Source organism: Lutra lutra, chromosome 6 (assembly GCF_902655055.1).
Source record: "Lutra lutra chromosome 6, mLutLut1.2, whole genome shotgun sequence".
Taxonomy (NCBI): Eukaryota; Metazoa; Chordata; class Mammalia; order Carnivora; family Mustelidae; genus Lutra; species Lutra lutra.
This window is the reverse complement of record NC_062283.1, coordinates 61,608,693-61,632,035: the sequence shown is the minus strand read 5'-3', so window position 1 is coordinate 61,632,035 and position 23,343 is coordinate 61,608,693. Positions and strand designations below refer to the sequence as shown.

General features: G+C 49.9%; 2 protein-coding genes across 5 annotated transcripts in view; one reads left to right on the top strand and one right to left on the bottom strand.

Moving 5' to 3' along the window:
• Positions 1–1,516: 1,516 nt before the first annotated feature.
• On the bottom strand, positions 1,517–15,759 carry MRPL14 (mitochondrial ribosomal protein L14). Of its 2 annotated transcripts, none has more exons than XM_047732813.1 (3): positions 15,624–15,759; positions 4,537–4,615; positions 1,517–1,983 (listed from the first exon to the last, which is right to left on the bottom strand). In XM_047732813.1, the coding sequence occupies exons 2-3, from the start codon at positions 4,605–4,607 to the stop codon at positions 1,617–1,619; spliced, it is 438 nt and encodes a 145-aa protein (XP_047588769.1). In that variant the 5' UTR covers positions 4,608–4,615; positions 15,624–15,759; the 3' UTR covers positions 1,517–1,616. The 2 variants fall into 2 exon arrangements, with proteins under 2 accessions (XP_047588769.1, XP_047588770.1); XM_047732814.1 differs by lacking the exon at positions 15,624–15,759 and adding an exon at positions 14,499–14,523.
• Positions 15,256–23,343, top strand: part of TMEM63B (transmembrane protein 63B) — a 22,855-nt gene continuing 14,767 nt past the window's right edge. Inside the window, exons 1-5 of one of the 3 annotated variants that reach the window (XM_047732810.1) lie at positions 15,256–15,402; positions 15,845–15,967; positions 21,836–22,015; positions 22,302–22,381; positions 22,624–22,665. In XM_047732810.1, the coding sequence (XP_047588766.1) occupies positions 21,857–22,015; positions 22,302–22,381; positions 22,624–22,665 (281 nt within the window). In that variant the 5' untranslated portion in view covers positions 15,256–15,402; positions 15,845–15,967; positions 21,836–21,856. The remainder of the gene's footprint in view (positions 15,403–15,844; positions 15,968–21,835; positions 22,016–22,301; positions 22,382–22,623; positions 22,666–23,343) is intronic. The other 2 variants (XM_047732812.1, XM_047732811.1) reach the window with 2 other exon arrangements.

Genomic DNA, 23,343 nt, shown 5'->3' with positions numbered 1-23,343 from the left:
GAGCACTCAGGTGTACAGCTCAGTAATTCTTTACAGATGTATATACTCCCATAACTCCTGCCTAGATCTAGATTGAGGACATTTCCAACACCCTCACATTTTCCCTCTTCCGCTTTCTGGTCTATACTCCTCCCCAGCCCCAGGTCACCAGTATGCTTCTGTCACTTCTATTCATTCCTCAGAAAGCAGCCAATGCAACCCTTTCTGGGGGAAGTTGCCTCCAATCCCTCAGAAAAAAAAAGTCTAATTCTGCTATCCTGCTATCACAGGCACTTTCCCACTTGAAGATGTGCATCTGAGTACTTGGGCGATCTGAGTTGATTTTCCCTGGGAACACTATAAGCTCCAAGAGGGCAAGGACCTTATCTACTTGCATTCTCCACTATTCTTCGGGGCTAGCGCATGCAGAGTAATAACAGAAATTAGCTAATACCTCCTGAGTGCTTATTACTGCCAGGCGCTGAGAGATACTAAGCATCATTCCTACCAAGTAGTGCCATTATTATATCCCCATTTTACAGAGGAGGAACCAGAGGGACAGAGAAGTTAAAAAACTTGCCCGAAATCAGTAAGTGGTAAGTGGTGGGAGTCAGGATTCAAACCCAGGCAGTCTGGCTACAGAGCCTGTGTTCTTAATCATTATGCTACTCTGCCTCTCAGAGGCCACTGGAACATACACAGGATATTCTGAATGAATAAAAGATTTTTTTTTTTAAGATTATTTATTTATTTATTTGACAAAGAGAGCGATCACAAGTAGGCAGAGAGGCAGGCAGAGAGAGAGGGGGAAGCAGGCTCCCTGCTGAGCAGAGAGCCCGATGTGGGGCTTGATCTTAGGACCCTAAGACCTGACCTGAGCCGAACACAGAGGCTTAACACACTGAGCCACCCAGGCGCCCCAAATGAATAAAGGATTTATAAATGAGTTGATGTGATCTCATTAAAGGAACTACAGGAGCCCCCAAGTCTCCCCCAGATGGACAAATAAATAGACTCACCTACACAGGCCCAAGATCAGGTCATCTGCAAAAGAGAAAGGCTAATCCATTTACCCAGCAGTCCAGGGAAACAGCTTTCCACTGCTGAACACACAAGAGTGTTCTGGTCCCTAGTAGAGAGTACTTCACAGCAGAGAAAGGATCACTGCCTTGGCTCCAGAGAAGCTGGAAGGCAATGTTCCACCAAATGAAATGAGTCCCTCTGCCCTTATTCGTGCTAACCTGTAATCTTCATACCCATTTAATATCTCAAGCCCTCAGACACAGAAAGAGGATACTCTGAATGGCAAGAAATTAAAATAGAAAATAAAAAAGCTCGCATGGTTAGAAGGTGACAGAGTCCAACTTCACATTTAGGAACTGGCATTTGGTTTGTACCTCCATTTTCCAGAGTTTGATAATCCTGGATGAGCTCGCAGGCTACCTCATGCCATCGGTGTGACAAGAGTCGGCAGCCTTTTAATTGCTTCAGTGCCATTTACCTCATGACTACATCCCAAAAAGCTCAGGAGGAAACATACATGAAATGGTTTATTTTTTCACTGGACACTGTTCCCCAGCCACGGGCCCTGAGTTCCCTCCCATGATTCCTACCGCAGCCAGCGGCCTGAGCCCTGCTCACACAAAGGTCTGAGCAATGGCCAGCACCTTGGAAAATTCACCTTCCCTTTGGCGTAGGCCGCTGGGGATGGGTGTCTTAATTCGGGTCCCCACAGGGTTCCCATTGTCCTCAATAAGGACCACATTGTTGGAGTCAAACCTAGGAGTCATCGGGGGACCGGGCATGCGATGCCCCACAATGAGGGCCTTTTTCTTCTGTCCCTTGATGGCCAGCAGTATCCGGTCGCCCACCTTGCCCACCCCATTCTTGTTATAGACATGGATGCAACGAGGAGGGCGATGGTATGGGGTATTCCCCAGGGCACTGTTGTCCACCACACGGACCCGCGTCATCTTCTGAATTGCACTGAGGCTCCCAGTGGTGCTGAGGAAAGAGAAAAAAAGTCTGAGGTCTGCATCTCTCCTGGTCAGGGTGCAGAGGCTTCTGAGGGCAAGGCCTGGGAGAGATCACACATTAGCAAAAAAGCACTGACAGAGCAAAACCCAGGGCCCTGACAGAAAGTTGGGTGCTTGTGAATACTTCTCTGTGCCCAAGACAGTTTCCTCACAGTCAAAAGTTCCTGCTGCTGGGTCAACATCTCGATTTGGAGGGTTTTGTTTTTATTTTTGTTTTAAAGATTTTATTTATTTATTTGACAGAGAGATCACAAGTAGGCAGAGAGGCAGGCAGAGAGAGAAGGAGAAGCAGGCTCCCCGCTGAGCAGAGAGGCCTATGTGGGGCTTGATCCCAGGACCATAAGGCACCCCTGGTGGGGTTTTAAATGGAACCCAATTTTCTGTTACAATGAACTTCATGGCAGCCTAACTGAAAGCCTCTGGTATCCAAAAGAACTCTGAGCATTAGGGGACTTTTTTATGGGCCAGGCCTCATCCATTGCCTAGCCTGTAAAACCTGTTCCCCCAGAATGTACTGATTCCCAAATTTCCCATCAATGTGTTGCTGGGAACCAGACAATATGAATGAATAGGTTTGCCAAGGGAGACCCCTGACATAAAAGAAGAAACCAGAAATAAGTTGAGGTAACGATCTTTTGTCTCAATGCATTTTTCCCCACTAGAATGGACTTTTTTTTTTTTAAGTGTACCTATTAGGGAGCCTGGGTGGCTCAGTTGGTTAAGCAGCTGCCTTTGGCTCAGGTCAGGGTCCCGGAGTCCCAGGACAGAGACCCACATCAGGTTCCCTGCTCAGCAGGGAGTCTGCTTTTCCCTCTGACCCTCCCCCTCTCACGTTCTCTCTCAAATAAATAAAATCCTTAAAAAAACAAATAAAGTGTACCTATTAAAGGCAGATAAGCTATTATTAAGCATCTGATAACAGGGATTTCTGTTTTCCTGATGTGAACACCTTAAGTGCTAGCATTCTGCAGGGTAACCCTGGGCTCTCCCCTCACATTCCACAGGCCTACTCTGGGGCAGTTTTATTGATTCCCTTTGCTTCCAACTAGTAAATTCCATCTCCAGCCTCATTTCTCTCCTCTATTCTAGCCCTGCCTTTCCAGTCTAAGCTTCCCACAACATGTCCCACTGATACTGCACACTCACTAGATCCCACACTGACCTCATCATCTCCCCTTGCAAACCTCCCCGTGCTGCTGCATTTATTTAGCTAATGGCTTCTCCAGCTCCTAAGCCATAACCCTCTCTCTCCATCAACGTCCTGGCTGCCAAATCCTATGATAATACCTGTGAAGCCCCTCAGTCCTCTCCCTGCCCCCACCAACACTTCCGCAGTTTGGCAGCTTTCTCTCTTACACCAAGACTGTTAGTGTCCAAACTGGTTCCATGTGCCTCACATTGCCAGCCAAGAGCTCTCTTTTAGAACATAAAACTGAGGGGCACCAGGGTGGCTTAGTCGTTAAGCATCTGTCTTCGGCTCAGGTCATGATCCCAGGGTCCTGGGATCGAGCCCTGCATCAGGCTCCCTGCTCAGCGGGAAGCCTGCTTCTCCCTCTCCCACTCCCTCTGCTTGTGTTCTCTCTCCCTGTCTCTGTCAAAAAAAAAAAAAAAAGAACATAAAACTGAGACCACTCCCCTTAGAACTATTCAGTGGTCCTCCACTGTCTACACTGCTGACAACCTCGCCTCCACTTACCTGCCATCTGAGGGTCACAATCTCTTACCACTGACCACAGAGCGGTCAGAGTGGTCTGTGCCCTTCAGGCACGCCACACCTCTCAGCCCTCCCTGGAGGCCTGGACAGGGCCTGCTCCCACTTCCCTTCTGGGAAGGCTGCCTCTGTTCTCCCTTCCTCCTCCTCCATTAGCAGCTCCTGTCTCAGGCCATCCAAAGCACCGTACAGACCTCTATTATTATACTGGTCACATTTCCTCAGATTTATTTGTTTCCAAGTTTGCTCCTGTGGCCAACTGTGAAGACTCTTTGAGGACAGGAAGCAATTCTTATTCATCTATGACCAACCCTAGGCGCAGTGCTCAGTAAATGCCAGGGAGTCCACGAATGGGGCCAGGAGGCATGTTTGCCAACAATAAGGCACCCGTGCTCTGTGTCCTGGCTTAGCATCTAAAAGGAGGGGAGGCTGTCATACTTCTATCATGCCTGAGTTTTGGTAATATGCATGTAACATTTTAAAACAAGATTCCATTTTTAAAAGAGAAGGTTTTCATGCACTGGGGGAATGACAGGGTCGAGAGACGTTGGAGTCACTACAAGAATCCGGCAAGGACAGAAGTTTCCTCTACTTTGGGCCATTCCCTACCCTACCTCCAATAGCAAGGTCACATCCTTACCAATCCTCTTACCCACCACAACCAAACCCCAGCTGCTCTGGCTTGTTTAGCTTTCCCAGAAGCCAAGCCCGCTCCTCTGAGTTCCCACTCCCTTTCTAGTCACATAATACCCGGCCCTGATGGTAGGCTTACTCAGAGACAAAGCTTTAAGAACTGAATGGGAAATTTACCTGAAACTGCGCTGGCTGAGAGCTCTGCTTACATGGGTGAAGGGGCCCCAGAGCCCAGCACAGAAAGCCATGGCAAATCCTGCAGGAAAGAGGGGGAAAAGGTTTATTTCTAAGTCAGTGTCCTTACTCAGAGCCAGCCTGCCGGGGACTTGTGTGGGAGATGGTACTTCTAGCATAAGATCATTAGTCACTAAATATAAATCTTAGTGGTTAAAAGATAAGCAGATGATCAGAGGGAACTCCAGCTACAGTTCTGCTGACTCATATTCTACCTGGGGTCAGAGAGCTGGAATGGCCCGCAGCAGCTCTTGCTACAATAGCAGGGAGGATGCCTTCCTGGTTACATCACTTCCACAGGCAGGAAGAAAGCAGGAATTCTGGGGTACATACCCGACACTGACCCCTCCCCAAGTCCTCCACAGAGGAAAAAGCTTGCAAGCTAGTGCTGCTGCTAACACTCATGTGCCTCCTGAAACTGGAGCTTTTACCCCCACCCTCACCCCCCAGGTAGACTACCTGAGCATCGGCTGCGTTGTCATGTCACCATGTCGCCTTTCCCCAAATGTAAGAGCCAGAATGCCTGGGTACCTCAGGGCTAGCCAAGGAGAGCCAAAAGATACTCCCACTAAGTCACTGACCAAAGCCTCCATTTGGGTCAGTCTCCCAAACAACAACAGAACATGGAAAAACTACGTGCCCCACACTGCAGCTGAAAGTGGAATTTGGGAGAGCAAGTTGGAGCTAAAAGGGCAAACACTGACCCAACACCAGGGCCTCCAACTTGCAGAAGCCCAACGCTGCGTCTCCCTAGCACCAACACATCCAGCAAGCCCAGTGGCCTACAACTCCCAGTTAGGGGCATGTTGAAGAAAACCCTACAACCAGCTGGCAATTCCAGTGGCAAGACACGCCTGTTCTATCCAAATGTTCGGCTGCAGAGGGCCTCATGGAGAAATCTGCTGAGAAAGGCCTCTACCACTGCAGTATTCACACACAGTCTTCCCTCACCTAAGTTCAAAGCACCTTAGATAAGATTTTACTTAATAAGAGTGGGAGGGGGAGCCATTATTTACTTCCAAAGAAATATGCAGACACTCCAGAAATGCTTATTAACTACAATTTAGAGTCAAACCATAAGCTTAGTCTCCAGTCTTTTTCTTAAGACAACCCAGAAAGCACTGGCCAAAATTAATCAGAAAGTTAAATGCAAAAGAAGGCAGTGAACTTATAGAACTATTAACACCTAACACACTGAATCAAAGACTATCAGATGAGGCCAGCTTTACCTTTATAGCTAGCTAGGTGACCCTGGACAAAGAACTCTGAGCTTCGGTTTCCCCATCTGCAACACCTACTCACAGCTGGTCACAGGATAAACTGAGCAAAGCACGCAGCACAGTGCCTGGCACACAGTACCTACTGGCTATCTCCGTTGCCATCATTGGCACCCATTCCATCCCATCTTGTCTCACAGATGAGGAAACAGAGATACAGAGAGATGACGTGACTTGTGTGACCCATGGCTAGCCACAGAACCAAAACTGGGGCAGACCCAGAACCAGAACTGGGCCCGGCCTCGGCCCAAGGGTCTCCCCCCGCACCTTACAGCTTCACTCTGCCATTCAAAGCTCATGTCACGCAGGGGGCTGAGGGCCAGAAGCAGCTTCATGGGTCACCTGGATGCTTCTGTTTTCTTTATGAAAATTTAGCTCGAGAGTTGTAACACATCTGGCACTAGACTAAGTACCTTATGTTACCATCTCATTTAAGCCTCACAAAAACCTCTAGGAACCAGGCATTAGTATTAGCCTCATTTTATACATGAGGGGTAATTTTCTAACCACTGAGATTAGAGAATTCACCCACGGTCACACAGCCAAGAGTGACAAAGTTGAAATTTGCACCCCAGTACTCAGTTTCCTGAACCCATGCGCTTACTCAACAACTAACACGGTTTAACTTTATTTTTTTTTTTAAAGATTTTATTTATTTGACAGAGAGAGATCACAAGTAGACAGAGAGGCAGGCAGAGAGAGAGGGAGGGAAGCAGGCTCCCCGCTGAGCAGAGAGCCCGATTCGGGACTCGATCCCAGGACCCTGAGACCATGACCCGAGCTGAAGGCAGCAGCTTAACCCACTGAGCCACTCAGGCACCCCACGGTTTAACTTTAAATATTAATATTTTTCCAACTGTGAAATCATCCTTGTTCCATCACTGATAATCACAGGCACATTTTTCTCATGCCCAACTCAACACTTGCTGAGTCAACCGAAATGTATAAACACCAGGTGAAAATTACTCACTTTAATCCGATTTAAGTTTTGAGCACAATGTGTAGTGTAGGTGGCAAGAAAAGCTCCACGCTCGGAGCAATAACTAAAGATCGCCCTTAGAAAGAAAAAAAGGGGGGGGGGGGGTTGTGAAAAGCAGTCTGTCTCCCCCAGGCTACAGTGACCTCCAATCTCAGCCAAGCTTTCCCATCTGACGCTGGTGGGCCCTTGTTCTCATTCCCAGGGAGAAAAGAGGCTCCTCAGCTCCTCCACAGAACCCTCAAGATTAGCCCAGCACCACCCACCCACATTCTCTCTCCGAGAACGGCAACACCCTGCCTCTCCAGGCTGCACCTCTTCCTCAATAACACTTCCGTTAGCCAAGGACTGCTGAAGTGCTGGGGGCTTCCCAGAACTTTCCCAACTTGGGTACAACAAACCCACGATTCAAGGCACCTCTCTAAAATCTGCTGGGCAGCCTGGGCACAAACCCAAACCCAGACCTCTTCTCCGTGCCTTGTTCACAAGCCACCCCCACAACCTATGCCCGTCTCCTCCCAGCTAAATCTAAGGACACCCAACACGTCTCCCCCAGGAAGCCTCGTGTAAAACTACAGTTACACCACCTGCACACTGAGGACATCTGGGGATCCCAGGCCAGAGGAACTCTCACAGCTCCAATGTTCACTATCCAAACCCAGTCAACTGCATACATTTGGATACTTTTTTTCAGATAAGGCTGATAACCCTTAATATCCTAATTCTTGCTACTCATTTGCCAAAACTCAGGAGCCAGAGGTCTTGGTAACCTGGCACCTGATCTCACACTGGAATTCAGAGATCATAGAGACTCAGATCATGAGGATTCTGTGTACTACCTTCAGACACAGGAGCAATACACTCACTTCTCCAGGGGTACTACCATTTTCACAAGACAAGGTCCAATCCAGACTTTTCCCTAGCTCCTTAGTGGATCTGATAGTGACCTCCACACCCAAAGGACTTAAGACATCAAATGGACAGCAATAAGCATTCCCATGAACATGAAAGAACAGAAAAACCAAATATATTCACTTACTGTATACATGTCCCTTTTTTTCTTTTTTAAAGATTTTATTTATTTGTTTGACAGAGAGAGTGAACAAGCACAAGCAGGGGGAGCAGCAGGCAGAGGGAGAGGGAGAAGCAGGCTCCCCACAGAGCAAGGAGCTCAATGCGGGGGCGGGGAGGGGGGTTGATCCCAGGATGCTGGGATTATGACCTGAGCCGAAGACAGATGCTTAACCAACTGAGCCACCCAGGTGCCCCATGTCCCTCTTTCGTAAAACAACAACAAAAATCTGTGGTCCCCTCCATTCCCATCCCAGCAGGTCCTGACAGAGTAGGAATGCAAAGAAAATCTGTTGAATAAAATAAATGCGACAGTCAACAGAAAAAGATCTACCTCACTCATGGCTCTACACAGAAGGAAAGCCGGACCCTGCTGAGCTCTTATCTCTGTTACCAGGAACCAGGACATCACATGCAAACATACTTTAGGAGAATCGTGGTACCAGCCATGGGAGGATTAGCCCATGCCATATTTACAAGCCCCTGGAATGATCTCCTGGGCCTGGTGCCTACAATGCCCACTGCGGAAAAGCCCTAATCCCACCACGAAATAACTGGTTTGGATTGGGCCAGGGGAACGGAGGCAGCAATTTACTTCAAAGCCACTCTGACTGACCTTGATGTTATTTCCCAGCATAAATCCATCAGCAGACACAGGCCCTGATTCACTTCAGAGCAGTCTATATATAATGCTTGGTTTCACAAGCAATGTCATTCTGAGCCTTGTGTTTGCACAGGAAACTAACCCCCATGATATTTCCTCCTCCACAACACTCTCACTCAGAGGCCGGGTATTCTGAAGACTCCAGTGCCAGAGATGGCTTTTCATGCCACTTCCCGGTCGGCACCAAGTACTGCCCTTCAGGTTTAGAGTATGAATCACAACCTCTCCAGAGAGGGGGAAGGGGAAGCAATAGAAGTAGGAGGGAGGGAGGGAATGAAAGAGATTACTTAACCCAATCCAAGAATTATGCTCACTTTCCAACCTGGTTTAGCTTTAAGATATCCCTTCCATTTTGGCCAGGGAGGGCTGTAAGTTTCAGGGACACACAGATGAGTGTTTTACTTGACACTTAATAGGCCCCACTGGAAGGTCCCACCTTACAGGTCCCACGGGAAATACAATAGGTGACAGCAGGGACCAGGCCTGCAGGGCTCCGTGCTGCACACTCAGAGGACTCAGCACAATGCACACGAATGGAGCTTACTAAGTATCTGTTAAATGAATACAATTCAACCTGCAATTGCAATTCATGCCCCAGCTCCAGAGAGGCTCCGTGATAGGGGGCTGGTGGTCTTCAGGCTCTTAGTAACTTGGGGAAGCCTCCTAGACACAGGGAACTCGTGTTTAATGAATTTTAATACACAGAGACTGAGCTGGAAAAGCAGACAGAGTCTATATCTCTATTGCTTTGTAGAAAGCAGAGCAAGGATCAGCAAAATGGCATACTTCCTGCATGTATTCATTGTTTCCACCTTATGTGGATTCATTGTTTGTGGATTCACTGTTTCCATCTTTAAGTGCCTGACATGTCATGTACATTTTTAAAGGCCTCTCAAGAGATGGGCTCCAAAGAAACAAAAAAAAACAAAAAAAAAAAAAAAAAAAAAAATTAAAAGTTCGGCACAATCACAAAGGCATGTTCAAAGGACATTGTCAATAACTGAAAAGAAATGCCATACAAATACAGGGCCGAATCACAAAAAGGAAAAACACCTAGGGTAAGGATACAAGTGTCCTTCTTAATCAAAGGAGAGAAAAACAAGCCTACCAGCTTCCAGGAATCAAAAAAGGCACTCCCTGACCCTCTGCCCTATCATGCAGACACAGCCCCTTCCATCCCCTGCAGGTGTTGCCCCAATCTTTCTGTACCAATAAGTACTCTTATTTGCTGCTTAAAAACTCATTACTGGGACGCCTGGGTGGCTCAGTTGGTTGGACGACTGCCTTCGGCTCAGGTCATGATCCTGGAGTCCCGGGATCGAGTCCCGCATCGGGCTCCCAGGTCCACAGGGAGTCTGCTTCTCTCTCTGACCTTCTCCTCGCTCATGCTCTCTCTCAAATAAATAAATAAAATCTTAAAAAAAAAAAAAAAAAGCTACAAAAAAAAAAAAAAACTCATTACTGAGGGCACCTGGGTGGTTCAGTCCTTAGGCACCTGCCCTGGGTCATGATCTCAGGGTCCTTGGATCGAGTTCTGCAATCAGGCTCCCTGCTCGGTAGGAAGCCTGCTTCTCCCTCTCCCGCTCCCCCTGGTTGATTCCCTCTCTCACTGTCTCTCAGTCAAATAAATAAATAACATTTAAAAAAAAAAACCTCATTATTGTTTTGTTGTACAATTAGTCTCTTTTAGGAAGTTTTAGGATTTTTTTTTAACCTCACACAAGTAGAACATGTTACAATTCTTGAAGTACTTTCATAGATCATTTTGTTGGATGACTCCCTTCTTTTTTTTCTTTTTAAAGATTTTATTCATTTATTTTTTAAGACTTTATTTATTTGACAAAGAGACACAGCGAGAGAGGAAATACAAGCAGGGGGAGTGGGAGAGGGAGAAGCAGGCTTCCTGCTGAGCAGGGAGCCCAAGGTAGGGCTCCATCCCACAGCCCTGGGATCATGACCTGAGCGGAAGGCAGACCCTTAGCCGACTGAGCCACCCAGGCGCCCCAAGATTTTATTTTTAAGTAATGTCTACACCCAAAGTAGGGCTCAAACTCACAACCGCAAGATCAAGAGTTGCATGCTCTACTGACTGAGCCCGCCAGGCACCCCTGGACGACTCTTTTCATGAGCACCCAACAGAAACCTCCAGAAAAATAACAAACAGCAACAGTCTACAAGGGGCTGAATCTGCTAAAGGTTTTGAATAGTTCTGGGGGCTCAAGAAAACACCATTTTGCAGATGAAGAAATGAAGTCCAAAATGTTAACCAACCTGTTGACTGTCCAAGGTCAGAAGTCTGTTTCTGTTGCACCCTACACAGCTAAGAGGGCTCCTTTAACCACAATAAACTTCACAGAAACAAATATGCCACACAGAGTGTAAGCTCTCTTTCTCCTCTGTCGAATCTTAAAACTCAGGAATTAAAAAGCTTTTTTTTTTTTTTCTAAATTAAATTTTACTTAGTTAACATACAGGGCAATATAGGTTTCTGGAGTAGAATTCAGTGATTCATCACCTACACACAACACCCAGTGCTCATCACAAGTGCCTTCTTTAATACCCATCTAGCCAATCCCCCACCCACATAGAAAGGTTGGTTTTTTTTTTTTTTTTTTTTTAAGGATAAATGTTGAGAGAGTGTGCATGTGCGAGGGAGGAGAAGGGGCAGAGGGAGAGAATCTCAAGCCAGGACCCCCTCCCCCGTTGAGCTGGGAGCCCCATACGGGGCTCAAACCCAGGACCCTGATATCATGGCCGAGAGCCAAAACCTAGAGTCCAACGCTTAACTGACTGAGCCACCCAGGTGCCTGTGTCTTTCCAATAAATATCTGCACTATACCCAGGCCAGCCTAGGACCAAAGCTGAAACTGATCTGATTCACCTGCCAAAGTGTCAGTTTTCACAGCATCACTATCAATAAGCAAAGCATCCCAGCACAGCACAGTGGGCTCTTTCTACCAAGGTTACCAGTGAGGACCCCATTTCTCAATTTGATTCACAAAAATAAAATGTTTCCAGGGTTCTTGTCCCATGCTTGTTTATTTACCTATGCTCCACCTTGTTACAAAATATCTTAAATAGTAATTCTTTAATATACAATGCCAGTCCTCAATTACTCAAATTGGTTTTTCAATGTGTGGACTGTATCTGTTCTAGAGCTTTGCTCCCCCTCCAACCCTACCTCACAGGTGTGCCAACACCCCCAGTGCCGGAAATAAGTTTGTAGCAATCTATGCATGGTCAAACTCAGAAACTATACAAGGCAAAGTTAACTTCTACTTAATCACATACACATTTCCTTCCCATTAGTACCTCTACTGGGCCACTGGCAAGGAGCCATGTTTATGGAGATGGCAGGTGGGCAGTAGAGAAAAGGAAAATCCTAGGAGAGCCCCTGGATGCTGCTGATGAAAAGCAGATCTCTTCCACCCCCATTCTTTAGGACCTCAGCAACTCTCTGTCAAGCAGGGGTCCAAGGGAAGAGCAAAGATACATGCAAATGAAAATGCTTTGGCTTCCCTCATGAAAGGGGTTGTCTTCAAGTGGGGAATCCCTCCCTGAACTAACCAGTAGGGACTAGGTCTGCAGCATAAGCAGTTTGTTTCCCAGATGTTGACCAGGAAGAAGAGCCTCACTCCCTGATTCTCAGGGTAGCCCCACGGGTATATTTTTAAAGATCCCTCACTCCAGGGGAACCTGGTGGCTTGGTCATTTAAGCTCTGTCTTCAGCTCAGGTCAAGATCAGGAGGATCCAGGTTCCCCCCCAACTCCCCCCACATCCACTTGGGCTCCCTGCTCGGCAGGGTGTCTGCTTCTCCCTCCCTCTCTGCCCCTTCCCTTGCTCGTGCTCTCTCTCACTCACTCTCTCCCACCTTAAAAATAAATAAAAATAAAGATCCCTCACTCCTAAAATTATTTTTCACGTGTTAAAGTAGATGTAGCGAAGTGCTCCTTCCCTCTTCTAAAGACACAAATGATTTTTAGAAAGTTCTGACAGGAGGACTTTCCCACTCTGAGTTGTGTTTCACTAATAAATAAGCTGCCTGGTGCCTTTCTTAACAAGAAAGCATATTATCTGACCCACAGCAACACTGTCGGACTCTGTATCAGTCCTCTCTTACAAACCTGCTGTCACTGCTAATACACATGTACAATCGCACCAGGGTGAGCTACAACCCAAAACAAACCATCAGCCTCTAAAATAAAGGCTAACTTGGAACCTGATTTTTGAGACCCTCAAAAAGAGACCTTTGGGGGCTCCAAGTCCCCCACAGACATTTTATGTGGGTCCCCCAACACAAAAATGGGACAAGACAGGCTTAAAAGGACTATTACATCATCTAAGACTCTAACTGTTCAGGTGAGTCTAATCCCATTCAGTGCCCAGCAGAGTACCACCTGAAAAATGACCTCCATGCCAAGGTTTTTATCCCTGATATTCAGAAACAATAATAAAATATTTTGCCCACTGTTTCTTCATGGATTTCACAATATGTTTGATTCAATTTATTTCAGGCTTTTTGAAAAGTTCCCTCTTCTTTCTGTCTGTTAATATGTAGTCATCTTAATCAGGCACAGGCAGAAATATACCAGGAATCCCCCACATGTTCAGATTAAAAAATAGTATTACATAAGAAATACCTTGTAGGGGCGCCTGGGTGGCTCAGTGGGTTAAGCCTCTGCCTTCGGCCCAGGTCATGATCTCAAGGTCCTGGGATCGAGCCCCGCATCAGGCTCTCTGCTCAGCAGGGAGCCTGCTTCCCCCCACCCCCCCGCCTGCTCTCTGCCTACTTGTGATCTCTCTCTCTGTCAAATAAATAAAATCTTTAAAAAAGAAAGAAAGAAAGACCTTGTAGTGACCCACTTCCATCATAAATGCTATTGGCAGTGGATCACACCAGCTTAACCACCACAAAATCAACACAATATGCAAAAAGTTCCACAGGAAATATACATCCAAGAAGCTCTAAGGGTTGAATGGCCAATTCCATCTAAGAAAAGTAAAAACAAAAAAAACAGGGCAGATCCCTGTTCACCTCAACTGCTTGTTCCTACCCAAAACAACTCCCAGAATCCAAATCTACTATGACTTTTCCCACCACGGAGTCTACCAACGATAATTTCACCCCATCCTCCTTTCTATCCTTCCTAAGTAAGCCAACCCACTTCCCACTCCAACAAAATACTTGTTCTTCAATTCCATGTATTTCCATGAGTGAAGAGTAAACTATCTTTCTTCTTGGGCAGTACCTCCCTAAAAAAAGAGACACCCCCTGTTCTTTACTGTATGTTCCTAGTGTGCTGAGTCCTTCTATACAATTTTAAATGACTGAACACTTAGACTGAAGAAAGCAAGAAGGCAAACAGGAGGATATGGAAGACCCAATGCATTTCTAAGTTTTCTGTGATACACCAAAAACACACATGGTATAACACCTAACACATTCACATACATATGTATACCTGAAGCAAGCATCAAGAAACAATACTTGGGGGACGCCTGGGTGGCTCAGTTGGTTAAGCAGCTGCCTTCGGCTCAGGTCATGATCCCAGCGTCCTGGGATCGAGTCCCACATCGGGCTCCTTGCTTGGCAGGGAGCCTGCTTCTCCCTCTGCCTCTGCCTGCCACTCTGTCTGCCTGTGCTCACTCTCGCTTCTCTCTCTATGACAAATAAATAAATAAAATCTTTAAAAAAAAAAAAAAAAAAAGAAACAATACTTGGTCTTATTAAGTACAACGCACTCTGTTATCTTTTTTTTTTTTTTAATGATGGCCGTGATCCACTAAACTGGATTCCAGCTATCCAATGGGACTCAGTTTGAATGGGAGTTCAGTTTGCACTGCAATAAATCAAACCTCACAGTTGCATTCCACAAGCTACTAATAAACCCTTTTAAAAGCAGACAGCAGGGGCACCTGGGTGGCTCAGTGGGTTAAGCCGCTGCCTTCGGCTCGGGTCATGATCTCGGAGTCCTGGGATCGAGTCCCGCATCGGGCTCTCTGCTCAGCAGGGAGCCTGCTTCCTCCTGTCTCTCTGCCTGCCGCTCTGCCTGCTTGTGATCTCTCTCTGTCAAATAAATATAAAATCTTTAAAAAAAAAAAAAAAAAGCAGACAGCAGAGACAATGACCAATCACAAGAACCAAACACAACCAGGTAGGCAGTGTCCTTTCTCTGTCCAGCAGCCAGGGTTTAAGTAGCTCCCAATATCCCAGCTTTTCCTAAGTAACCCAAAGGTTCCCCATCCACATGCTCTTTTGTTAACCTATTTATAAATTCAGTCCATCCAATCTCTTAGGATGGCAAAGTTCATTTAGGGCCCACTATGGAAAGCAATACCTCCTTTTTGTCCCCAGACCAACCCCCTTCAAGCCTGAAGAAGAGAGCCTTCCAGGAACCCTAAATTCAATGAACAAGTTGGTACTCTGCGTGCCTTTGTGATCTCTGTGGGTGCTACAAAGAAGTATGCACACACATGTCTGTCCCTCTCTCTTTCTTTCCCTCTCAAAATCTTCATCTTTCCAGTCTTAGTCCCTGGCTGATGCAGCCTCTGGTGAAATGAGAAACCTGGGAACCCCCTGCAGCCAGAGGAGCCACTCATTGGCATGACAGTGAAAGCAGTGGACTCATTCTCCAGACCACAGAAGCTCCTGGCAAACGAGTCACAAAGTCATCTGAAGACCGAGGCTAGGAAACAGAAAAGACGACAGAAGTAGACAAACTCGAGGAGCCACGGCAGGGCGACCGGCTGAGGCCACCTCGCAAAGGCTGGACCGCAGTCCACCCCTCCCCAGGCCGGCCCCAGAACCCCGGGAAGGCAGGTGAGTGCAGGCGGGGGGTCGCGGGGCTCCCCGCTGCCCTTGGGGGCTGGGAGGAGAGGGTCGGGATCAGCGGCCGCCCCTCTGCCCCCAAGGGGCCCAGTAACCTCCCACTCCAACTTCTCCCCACCCACCCCGGGAACTGCAACTTCCCTACTGCAGGGAAGAAAGAGAGCAGAGAAAAAGGAGCGTGACGCCCATTCCCCCCGGCCACCCTGCCATACCGCTCTCGCCGCCCGAGAATATCCCGCCGCGGGCCTCCCTGGCCCAGCGCCGCCTTCTCCCCCCACGCAGCCTCCTCACTGCACCTGCGCGCCCGACCCAGACGGGCGAGTAGCGATCTGAGAGTGCGCGCGCGCCTAGCGTGCGCCGGCGTGGGGGGTGGGACCTGCGCGGCCCCGCCCCTCCTCATTCCCCCTCCCTCCTCCCGTTCCCCCTCCCCCAGACACTGCCGCGGCCGCCGCAGGAGCCCGGAGCTCGAGCCGCCCAGCGACTCCCCCTCCCCCTCCCCCAGCCCCGCCCCGCCCCAACCCGGGGCTCCAACCCGGAGCCGAGTCTACGCCTGGGGGTGAGTACGCGACCCTTCCCCAGCCCCTTCTCTTTTCTTTGAGGATCCTACCACCACCCAAAGAAAACCCCGGACTCAGCTGCGTGTCCCCTCCCTTCAACCTGTGCAGGACCCAGAGGTGCCCGGGCCCGCGGGACCCAGTGGTGCCGCGCGCTGCCCCCATCCCCGCACCATTCTGAGCCAAATGCGAGTCCTCCGAACCCTGCCCGAAGGTCCAGATGTTCACCGCCGTTTGTCCCCACCCCTGGGGAGATCCCGAGGGGTGGGACCCCCCGCCCCCGGCCCCCTAGCGCCACTCTTCTCCCACCTGCCCGATCCAGGTGCGCGTCCCCCGCGTGCCCCTCCAGGGTTCCAGCTGCGCCCCCATCAGCCTGCCGCCGCTGTGGGGAACCTGCCGCCCCCGCCCCCGAGTTTTAGATTCCAGGGTCGCCAAGTCCAGTGCCCTCGGTCTCTTTTATCTTTTCTCCTGTTTCCGGAGCTGAGTACCCCAGAAGCCGACCCGGGCACGGGTTTGGGCTCGGACAAGGGCAGGGTTCGCGGGAGCTGGCGTGAGGCCGGCCGCTGCCCCCGGCCCGTCTGGGGACAGGTCGCGGGCTGGGGAGGCGACTGGCCCCGGGAGCGTGTCCTCTCCTTGCGCCCCACACAGTGCAGTTCATTCATGAGCCGCCCGGGCCTGCGTTGGAGGGTGCGGTGGGGAGAGGTTTCAGACGGAACCAGGAGTGGGTCAAAGGCCCCGTTGGGGGGAGGGGGCGCGCTTTGTCCCTCCTGGCCTTCTTGACCGACTAGAGAGGACAGTCCCAAAGATTTGGCGCCTTATTCCTCTGAAGAGAAGGTCGCTTGGGAAGTGGAGAGGAGAGGTCAGAGGGGCCGGCTGCCCTTGGGGCTCTGTGCTGCCACCTGCTTGGGTCCCCTGGGGGGAGGTCTGGCCGCTCAGCCCTCCACTTCCCTGGGGGGACAGGAGAGTCCCAGCTTCTCTACCCAGTACTACTCTCTAGCCTTTCCCTGGGTCAGTCCAGGAAAAATGTGGCTGTGCCCAACCCCTCTTGAGGATAGACCCTCAGTCTTGCCTCCCAGGTGCATGTGAGGAGAGGAGTGGGAGTGTCTACCAGGCTTCCAGCCCTAGTGTGCTAGCAGCATGACTGTCCTCCAGGGCACCAGAGGGTCCAGGCCCTGGCTTGCTCCAGGTGGCACATGCTGGGACCTGCTGTTGGTTCATCCAACTCAGTCTTGGCCTATGGGTGGGTAGGTGGAGATGTGGCAAGGCAGAAGGCAGGTGGTGGGTAGCTAAAGGTAGCTAGGCTGGCTAATCCCCTTTCGGACATCCTGCGAGTTCTCTCCAATGATAACGGCTTCTTAGAGACCTCAGTTCAAATTCCAGCTCTGCCATTCTTTAGCTGTGTGACCTTGACAAGTTACTTAACCTGTCTGAACCTTAATTTTAATTTAAAAGTGTGTTTACTACCACCTCCTTACATGATCTATCATAGGGATCAACTAGATAACAGGTAAAGAACCTGGCGCCCTGCCTGGCGGCTGATCAATAACAGGTTCTCTTCTCTGAACTCCTGACCCATCCTGGCATAACATCACTCTCCCGTACCCCCCAGCTTTCTGGCCTGCTGCAAATGGATTCGGTATGTTTGAAGAGTTTGGGGCCACTCCCTGCCACTTAGTGGCAGAGTCCTGAATGGCCATATAAGCCCTTGGGTCTAAAAAAGAAGCCCATCCTGACCGAGGGGCTCTATCATTAAAGTCTGTTTTCCTTTGTTTTTATTTTTACCAGTTTCCTCCACCAAACTAACCCTTTTATGCCTCTCTTTATCAATAACATTAGCTGATTTTTTTTAGAATCTATCACATGCCTTGAACTGTATTAAGAGCTTTACATAAGTCATCTTGTTTAGTTCTCAAAAAAACCACACAACTGAATTATTATTCCTATTTTCAGATGAAGAAACTGAGGCCGAGGGTGGTGAAATGTATTTTCCCAGGTCAGCAGCCAGATCTGTCTCATCCTAGAGCCTGAACTCTTAGCCCTCAGGCTCTGCCACCTGTCTTCTGCACTTCTCTCAGAACCTGGAATCACAAACGCAAGGTCTGAGTGGAGGGTCTCACAGCAGGCAAGAAGGAGGGCAAACAGAAATAGGATGTGGCATTTCTCCAGAGCTGTAGCAGGCACTCCGTGGCCCCCAACTCCCAGGCCCCCGTAGAAGCTGCTCTGTTGGCCAGGGCAGCAAAATGCAGTGGCCAAGAGCATATACTTAAGCCAGGCTACCTGGGTCCATATCCGGATCTGTGACAGACTGGCTGTGTGACATTGGGCAAATTGTGTACCTTCTCTGTACCTCAGTATCTTCTCTGGGTCCTGATGGCCAGGAAATGAGATAACACGTGTAAAGCACTTAGAACAGTACCTGGCACAAAATCAGTAAAACAAACATTTGATAATACATCCTTTTCCTACTGCTTTTATCCTCACTCAGTGATACTTTTTACCCTTCCCTGTGAAGTTGGAGGTGGGGTGAGGCAAGGATATTAATACATCTTTGCTACACTTTGGAAGACTGATGCCCAGGTTACATAGTAGCAGAGTGGGCCTCCATTGTCTTTTCCTCCCTTCAGACCACACCGCCTTCCTAGGAGCACAGGCCCTAAATGAAATCTTCCCAAATAAATCTGGAAGGAAAAAGCTTTTAACTTACAACTTCCCCACCCTCACAGCGCACAAACTTCTTAATGGTAAAATAACAACCTTTCAATAGCTGGAAATAAAATCTTCTACCACCCTCTACACACTGCCAGCTAAAGCCTCAGTGTCAGACTAGAAAAATTCTGGGATACAGCTGGCTGAGTGGATGAACTGTCCCCCCCAACTCCTCCCTGCCCCCCCGATATTGGGCCTCAGTCTCTTTCCTCCAATCAGCTACTCTCACTAAAAGCTTTGAGCAGCTGCTCTAGGTGAACTTCAGCCCAGCAACCCCGCCCCACAACCCCCACAGTTTGGAACTCGGAGGAAGAACCCAGTCCACCTGAAAAGCCACCAGCTCTGGCTCTACCCTTTACCTGCCCTGTGACCTCTTGTGGGTTGCTTCTGTTCCGTGGGTCCCTGCTTCCTCCCCTGTAAAGTGGGTGATAGTGATCTGATCCAGCAAGTGTGCCCTGCCTTCCTTAGGTTTGGGAGGCTGTGTAAGATCAATGCGTTTGTGGAGGGGAGAGGGCTTTGTGACTGTAAAGAAGGAGGCAGCAGATGGATATGGTCATTTCAGTTACTTAGCATCTGCCTGGACCTTCACCCACCCTATGAGGTCCCCTTAAAAGCTCCCAGAATGTTCCACGTTCCTTTGGTGTGGAGAGGACTAGTGTTGCGGGGCAGGGGGTGCCAGGGGTTTGTACCCATTACATTCTGGCCTGGTGGAGCCTTGGAGTTAGGGAAACAGTAGAATCTATCTTGATTGCCAGAGTACATTAGAGCTGGGAGTTAGGGAGGGGAGCTGCTCCTGCAGAGGGCCCCCAACTACCACAGACCCAAGCTACCTCTACCTGCCTTTAACCTCACCTTTAACCATAGTGCCCCAGCGTTCTATGCATCTTATGTTTACATACCCAGGCTCCCAGACACACCCCCACCCACATCCCAACTTAGAGATCAGTCACCTACCTCCCCCTACACACACACACACACACACACACATTCCACATGTGTACACACCTGAACGTACACATTGCCTCAGTGCTCTGGTGTTTTCTAGCTGGAGAACATTTAATGGGCATGTACAAAGCTTCCATGTTATGCAGAGCCCTGCTCTAGGCACATCAGAAGAGCTTGGTGCCCTGAACACTGTTCTAGCTTTAAAAAGAGGTTGATGTAGGTTTGAACCCCATCTTTTTCTTTTTAAAGATTTATTTATCTGACACAGAGAGAGTAAGCGAGAGAGACAGAGAGCAAGCACAAGCAGGGGGAATGGCAGGCAGGAGAGAAGCAGGCTCCCTGGTCAATAAGGAATCCCACGTGGGGCTGGGTCTCAGGATCCCGGGATCATGACCTGAGCCAAAAGCAGCCTATTAACCAACTGAGCCACCCAGGCACCCCAACCCCGTTGTTTTATTAGCAGTGTGACTTAGGGAAAGTTACTTAATCTCTCTAAGCCCCTGTGCCCTTATCTTAAAATGGTAATAATATCCAACTCAGGATTGTCAAGGATTAAATAAAACACATATGTATTATTCTTGAAACAGTGGGCACTTGGTGCCTGTTGCAATCACTGAATTAATGGAGTTTTGGGGTTTTTTGGTTTGGGGTTTTTTAAGGCAACTTGAGCTGGCAGGGAAGAGGGAGGCATAACACATCAGGCAGGTACTACCTTAGCCTTCCTAACATAGGCTTTCCAGAGACTCCCTGGGACCAAGTGAAACATATAAACAACTACAGCTTCCCCCTCCATGCGAGAGCTGTTGACTCTTGCCCTGTAATTGAAGTGTTAGGAAGAGGCTGGGGAAAACCAGGGATCAGTGGGCAGGAGAAACCCTCTGAGTCCCGCCTCCCCCCCACCCAGGGGGCTGGAGGATGCTTGCTCCCAGAGTTACTGTCACTGATTCTAGGTTTGTTGTTCTCTCTCTTTGTCTGGTTTCCTCTCTTCCCTGGGGAGCCCCCCTCAAGGCAGAGTTTCAGTGTTGTCAGCAAAAGGGGTCCCCAGGGGCCCCCCAATAGGACGCGGGAGGGGCAGCAGTGCCTCGGCCACACTTCTCCTCCACCCTAGGAGCCTCCCCAGAGCCCTGCTAGGCTTCGTCCCCAGGCACTCCTAGAACCCAGGTATCCGGGCTGGCTGGCCCTTCCCTCCTTCTCCCCTGCCCCATCCACCCAGACCACAGAAGGCTGGACAGCCGCGCAGGGGTGGGGATCGTGGACGGAGGGTAGTACCCTGGCAGCAGGGCGCTTGGGCGGGGGAAGAGGCCCCGCCCACTCTCTCTCTCCCTTTGCCAATGGAAAAGCTTGCTGGAGGGCAGGTGTTCCCAGGCTGCTCTACTCCAGAGGCAAGAGCAGGGCGCTCTGGGAGTTGTAGTCCTCACACCACTCAGGTGACCCCTGTGCTGAGATAATTGAAGAGGTGAGGAAGCTGGCCGGAAGGTGGGTGTAGCTGCTTCCAAGGCAGGGGGAAAGCAACGAGAGTCAGCAGGAGTGACTGGGACCAGGCAGATCACACAAACCCAGAAGCCCTACTCTTTCACTGACTTCCCACTCTGACCCCATCTTTAGGTCCCTACTCTGAGCACAGTGGACCAGCTTGGAAGCTAAACATCTTTTTCTTTTTCTTTCTCTCTTTTTTTTAAGCCAATTGTATTGAGAAAGTGATTAACAGAGTTGAAAACTCTAAGCAGATGAAACCATGCCATTTTTCTAAGAGGTTGGAAGAAAAGATCAGGAGAAGCTAGCTGGCTCCTGACCCATCCTCCTAGGCTTGAATCCTCAGGCCTAAGACTTCCCCCATCTTCCCTCATACTCAGTTTTCCAGGGACAGAGAAAAAGAGAAAGCAAACATGTGAGTGTGAGCGTGTGTGTGTGTGTGTGTGTGTGTGTGTGTGTGGAGGTGGTGGGAGGCAGACATTAGAGACTCACAACTTCCAGTTTAGAAAAACCAGTCTCCCCAGTCCAAATCTGGGCCAAGTTCCCCAGACCCAGGGTGGGGTCACAGCCTTACAGCCAATGAAGGTAAATCCATGTGACTCAACTCTCCCCTCCCCAGGCCCTTATCTCTGGAAGCCAGCGCTTCCACCCACCCAGGCTGCCTGGTGGATCTGCCCTCACTCCCGGCAGGGAGCCATGATGGGGATCAGGGACAAGCCCAGCTGACCCCTGTTCTTTCTGCCCAGGAGGACCATGCGGTAGCAGCCATGCTGCCCTTCCTTCTGGCCACTCTGGGCACCACGGCCCTCAACAACAGCAACCCCAAGGACTACTGCTACAGTGCCCGAATCCGCAGCACCGTCCTGCAGGGCCTTCCCTTTGGGGGTGTCCCCACCGTGCTGGCTCTTGACTTCATGTGCTTCCTTGTGAGTGCCCACACACTATCCCCCCGCCAACCCCACACTTGGCATCCACACCCTGTACAAAGCTCACTAACACCTGCTACCCTAACCACTCTACCTCACTCTGACTCCCCAGGCTTAACTGCGGGAGGGGTCCGCATCACCCAGCACGAGCCTAGCCCCTGACCGTCCACCCAAGCCAGGGTCATCCCTTTCTAAGACAAAATCCCAGTCCCTCCGCCCTTGCTCTCCTGGCTAGTCCAGTGGGTAGACAGTTTGTCTGCCTGCCAACCATTCCCTCTGCCCTCAGGCACTGCTGTTCTTGTTCTCCATCCTCCGGAAGGTGGCTTGGGACTACGGGCGGCTGGCCTTGGTGACAGATGCAGACAGGTAAGACTCTGGGACTCTCCCTTACCTGTACACACACACACACACACACACATGCACACACACACACTTACTTCTCAGGGATAAGAGCCAGCCCTCTCTCATCCCCCTTTGTTGGGGGGATGAAGAGGGACCAGTCCCAGAATGGACATGGGGGACATGAGGGCCTGGGCCTCTGTCCTTTGCCAGTCCCTGGGGACCCTCCCCCACCACCCCTGTTAACCCTGTCTGTTCTCTGTCCCCAGGCGTCGGCGGCGGCAGGAGAGGGAGCGAGTGGAACAGGAATAGTATGTGGGGCACCTGCCCCCTCATCCCCACTAAACCAGCTTTCTCTTTTCTTCTCTCATGCTTCTCTTCTCTTCCTGCCAAGTTACTGGTTTCTCTTTGCAGTTTTCTCCTCTGCAGGCTCGTGTTTCAGGTTAATGCAGGCGGTGTGCTTTGCAGAGCAGGGGGCTCCCCAACTTGTCTCTGCCTCACTCCCCCATCTTCCCGTCTGGCTTTCAGCCTGAGAGAAGCCCCTCCCTGTGTGCCCTGCTCTCCTGGTGACTGGGCTGGAGGGGCAGTCCTCCAGGGAACTTACAGTACACTCACCTGTTGGTCACAGAGACAAGAGGGGGTGTCACCAGTGGCTTGCCATCCTCTAACTAGTTCTTCGTATTTCAGGGTTCCCTGCTCACCCCTTCTGGAGGCCTGGGAGGGGGGCTTTCCATGGAGCCCCAAGTCTGGCCTTTCAGGTCACATCATTGTCTCTGCCTATAGGACTGGCGTTGGAGTTTCGGCAGCTGCTGGGGTCAGGAAAAGGGGAGGGTAGGGGCCCACCTGGGGAACATCCCCCAGCCCCCAATACCCCTAGCCCTTCTGGGGCTCTCCTAGTCCATCCTTTCCTTCAGCTCCCCATTGCCCGGTGCATAATATTGGCTCTCTTGCCCCCGCATCCCGCCCCCTGCTGGTCAGCTCCAGAACTG

Bases quoted from the DNA above. Each gene is read 5' to 3' on its own strand.
- MRPL14 (XM_047732813.1), bottom strand. From the start codon at position 4,607: ATGGCTTTCTGTGCTGGGCTCTGGGGCCCCTTCACCCATGTAAGCAGA. The intron at 1,984-4,536 runs GTAAATTTCCCA...CTCTTTCCTCAG, and splicing joins CTCAGCCAGCGCAGTTTCAG to CACCACTGGGAGCCTCAGTG.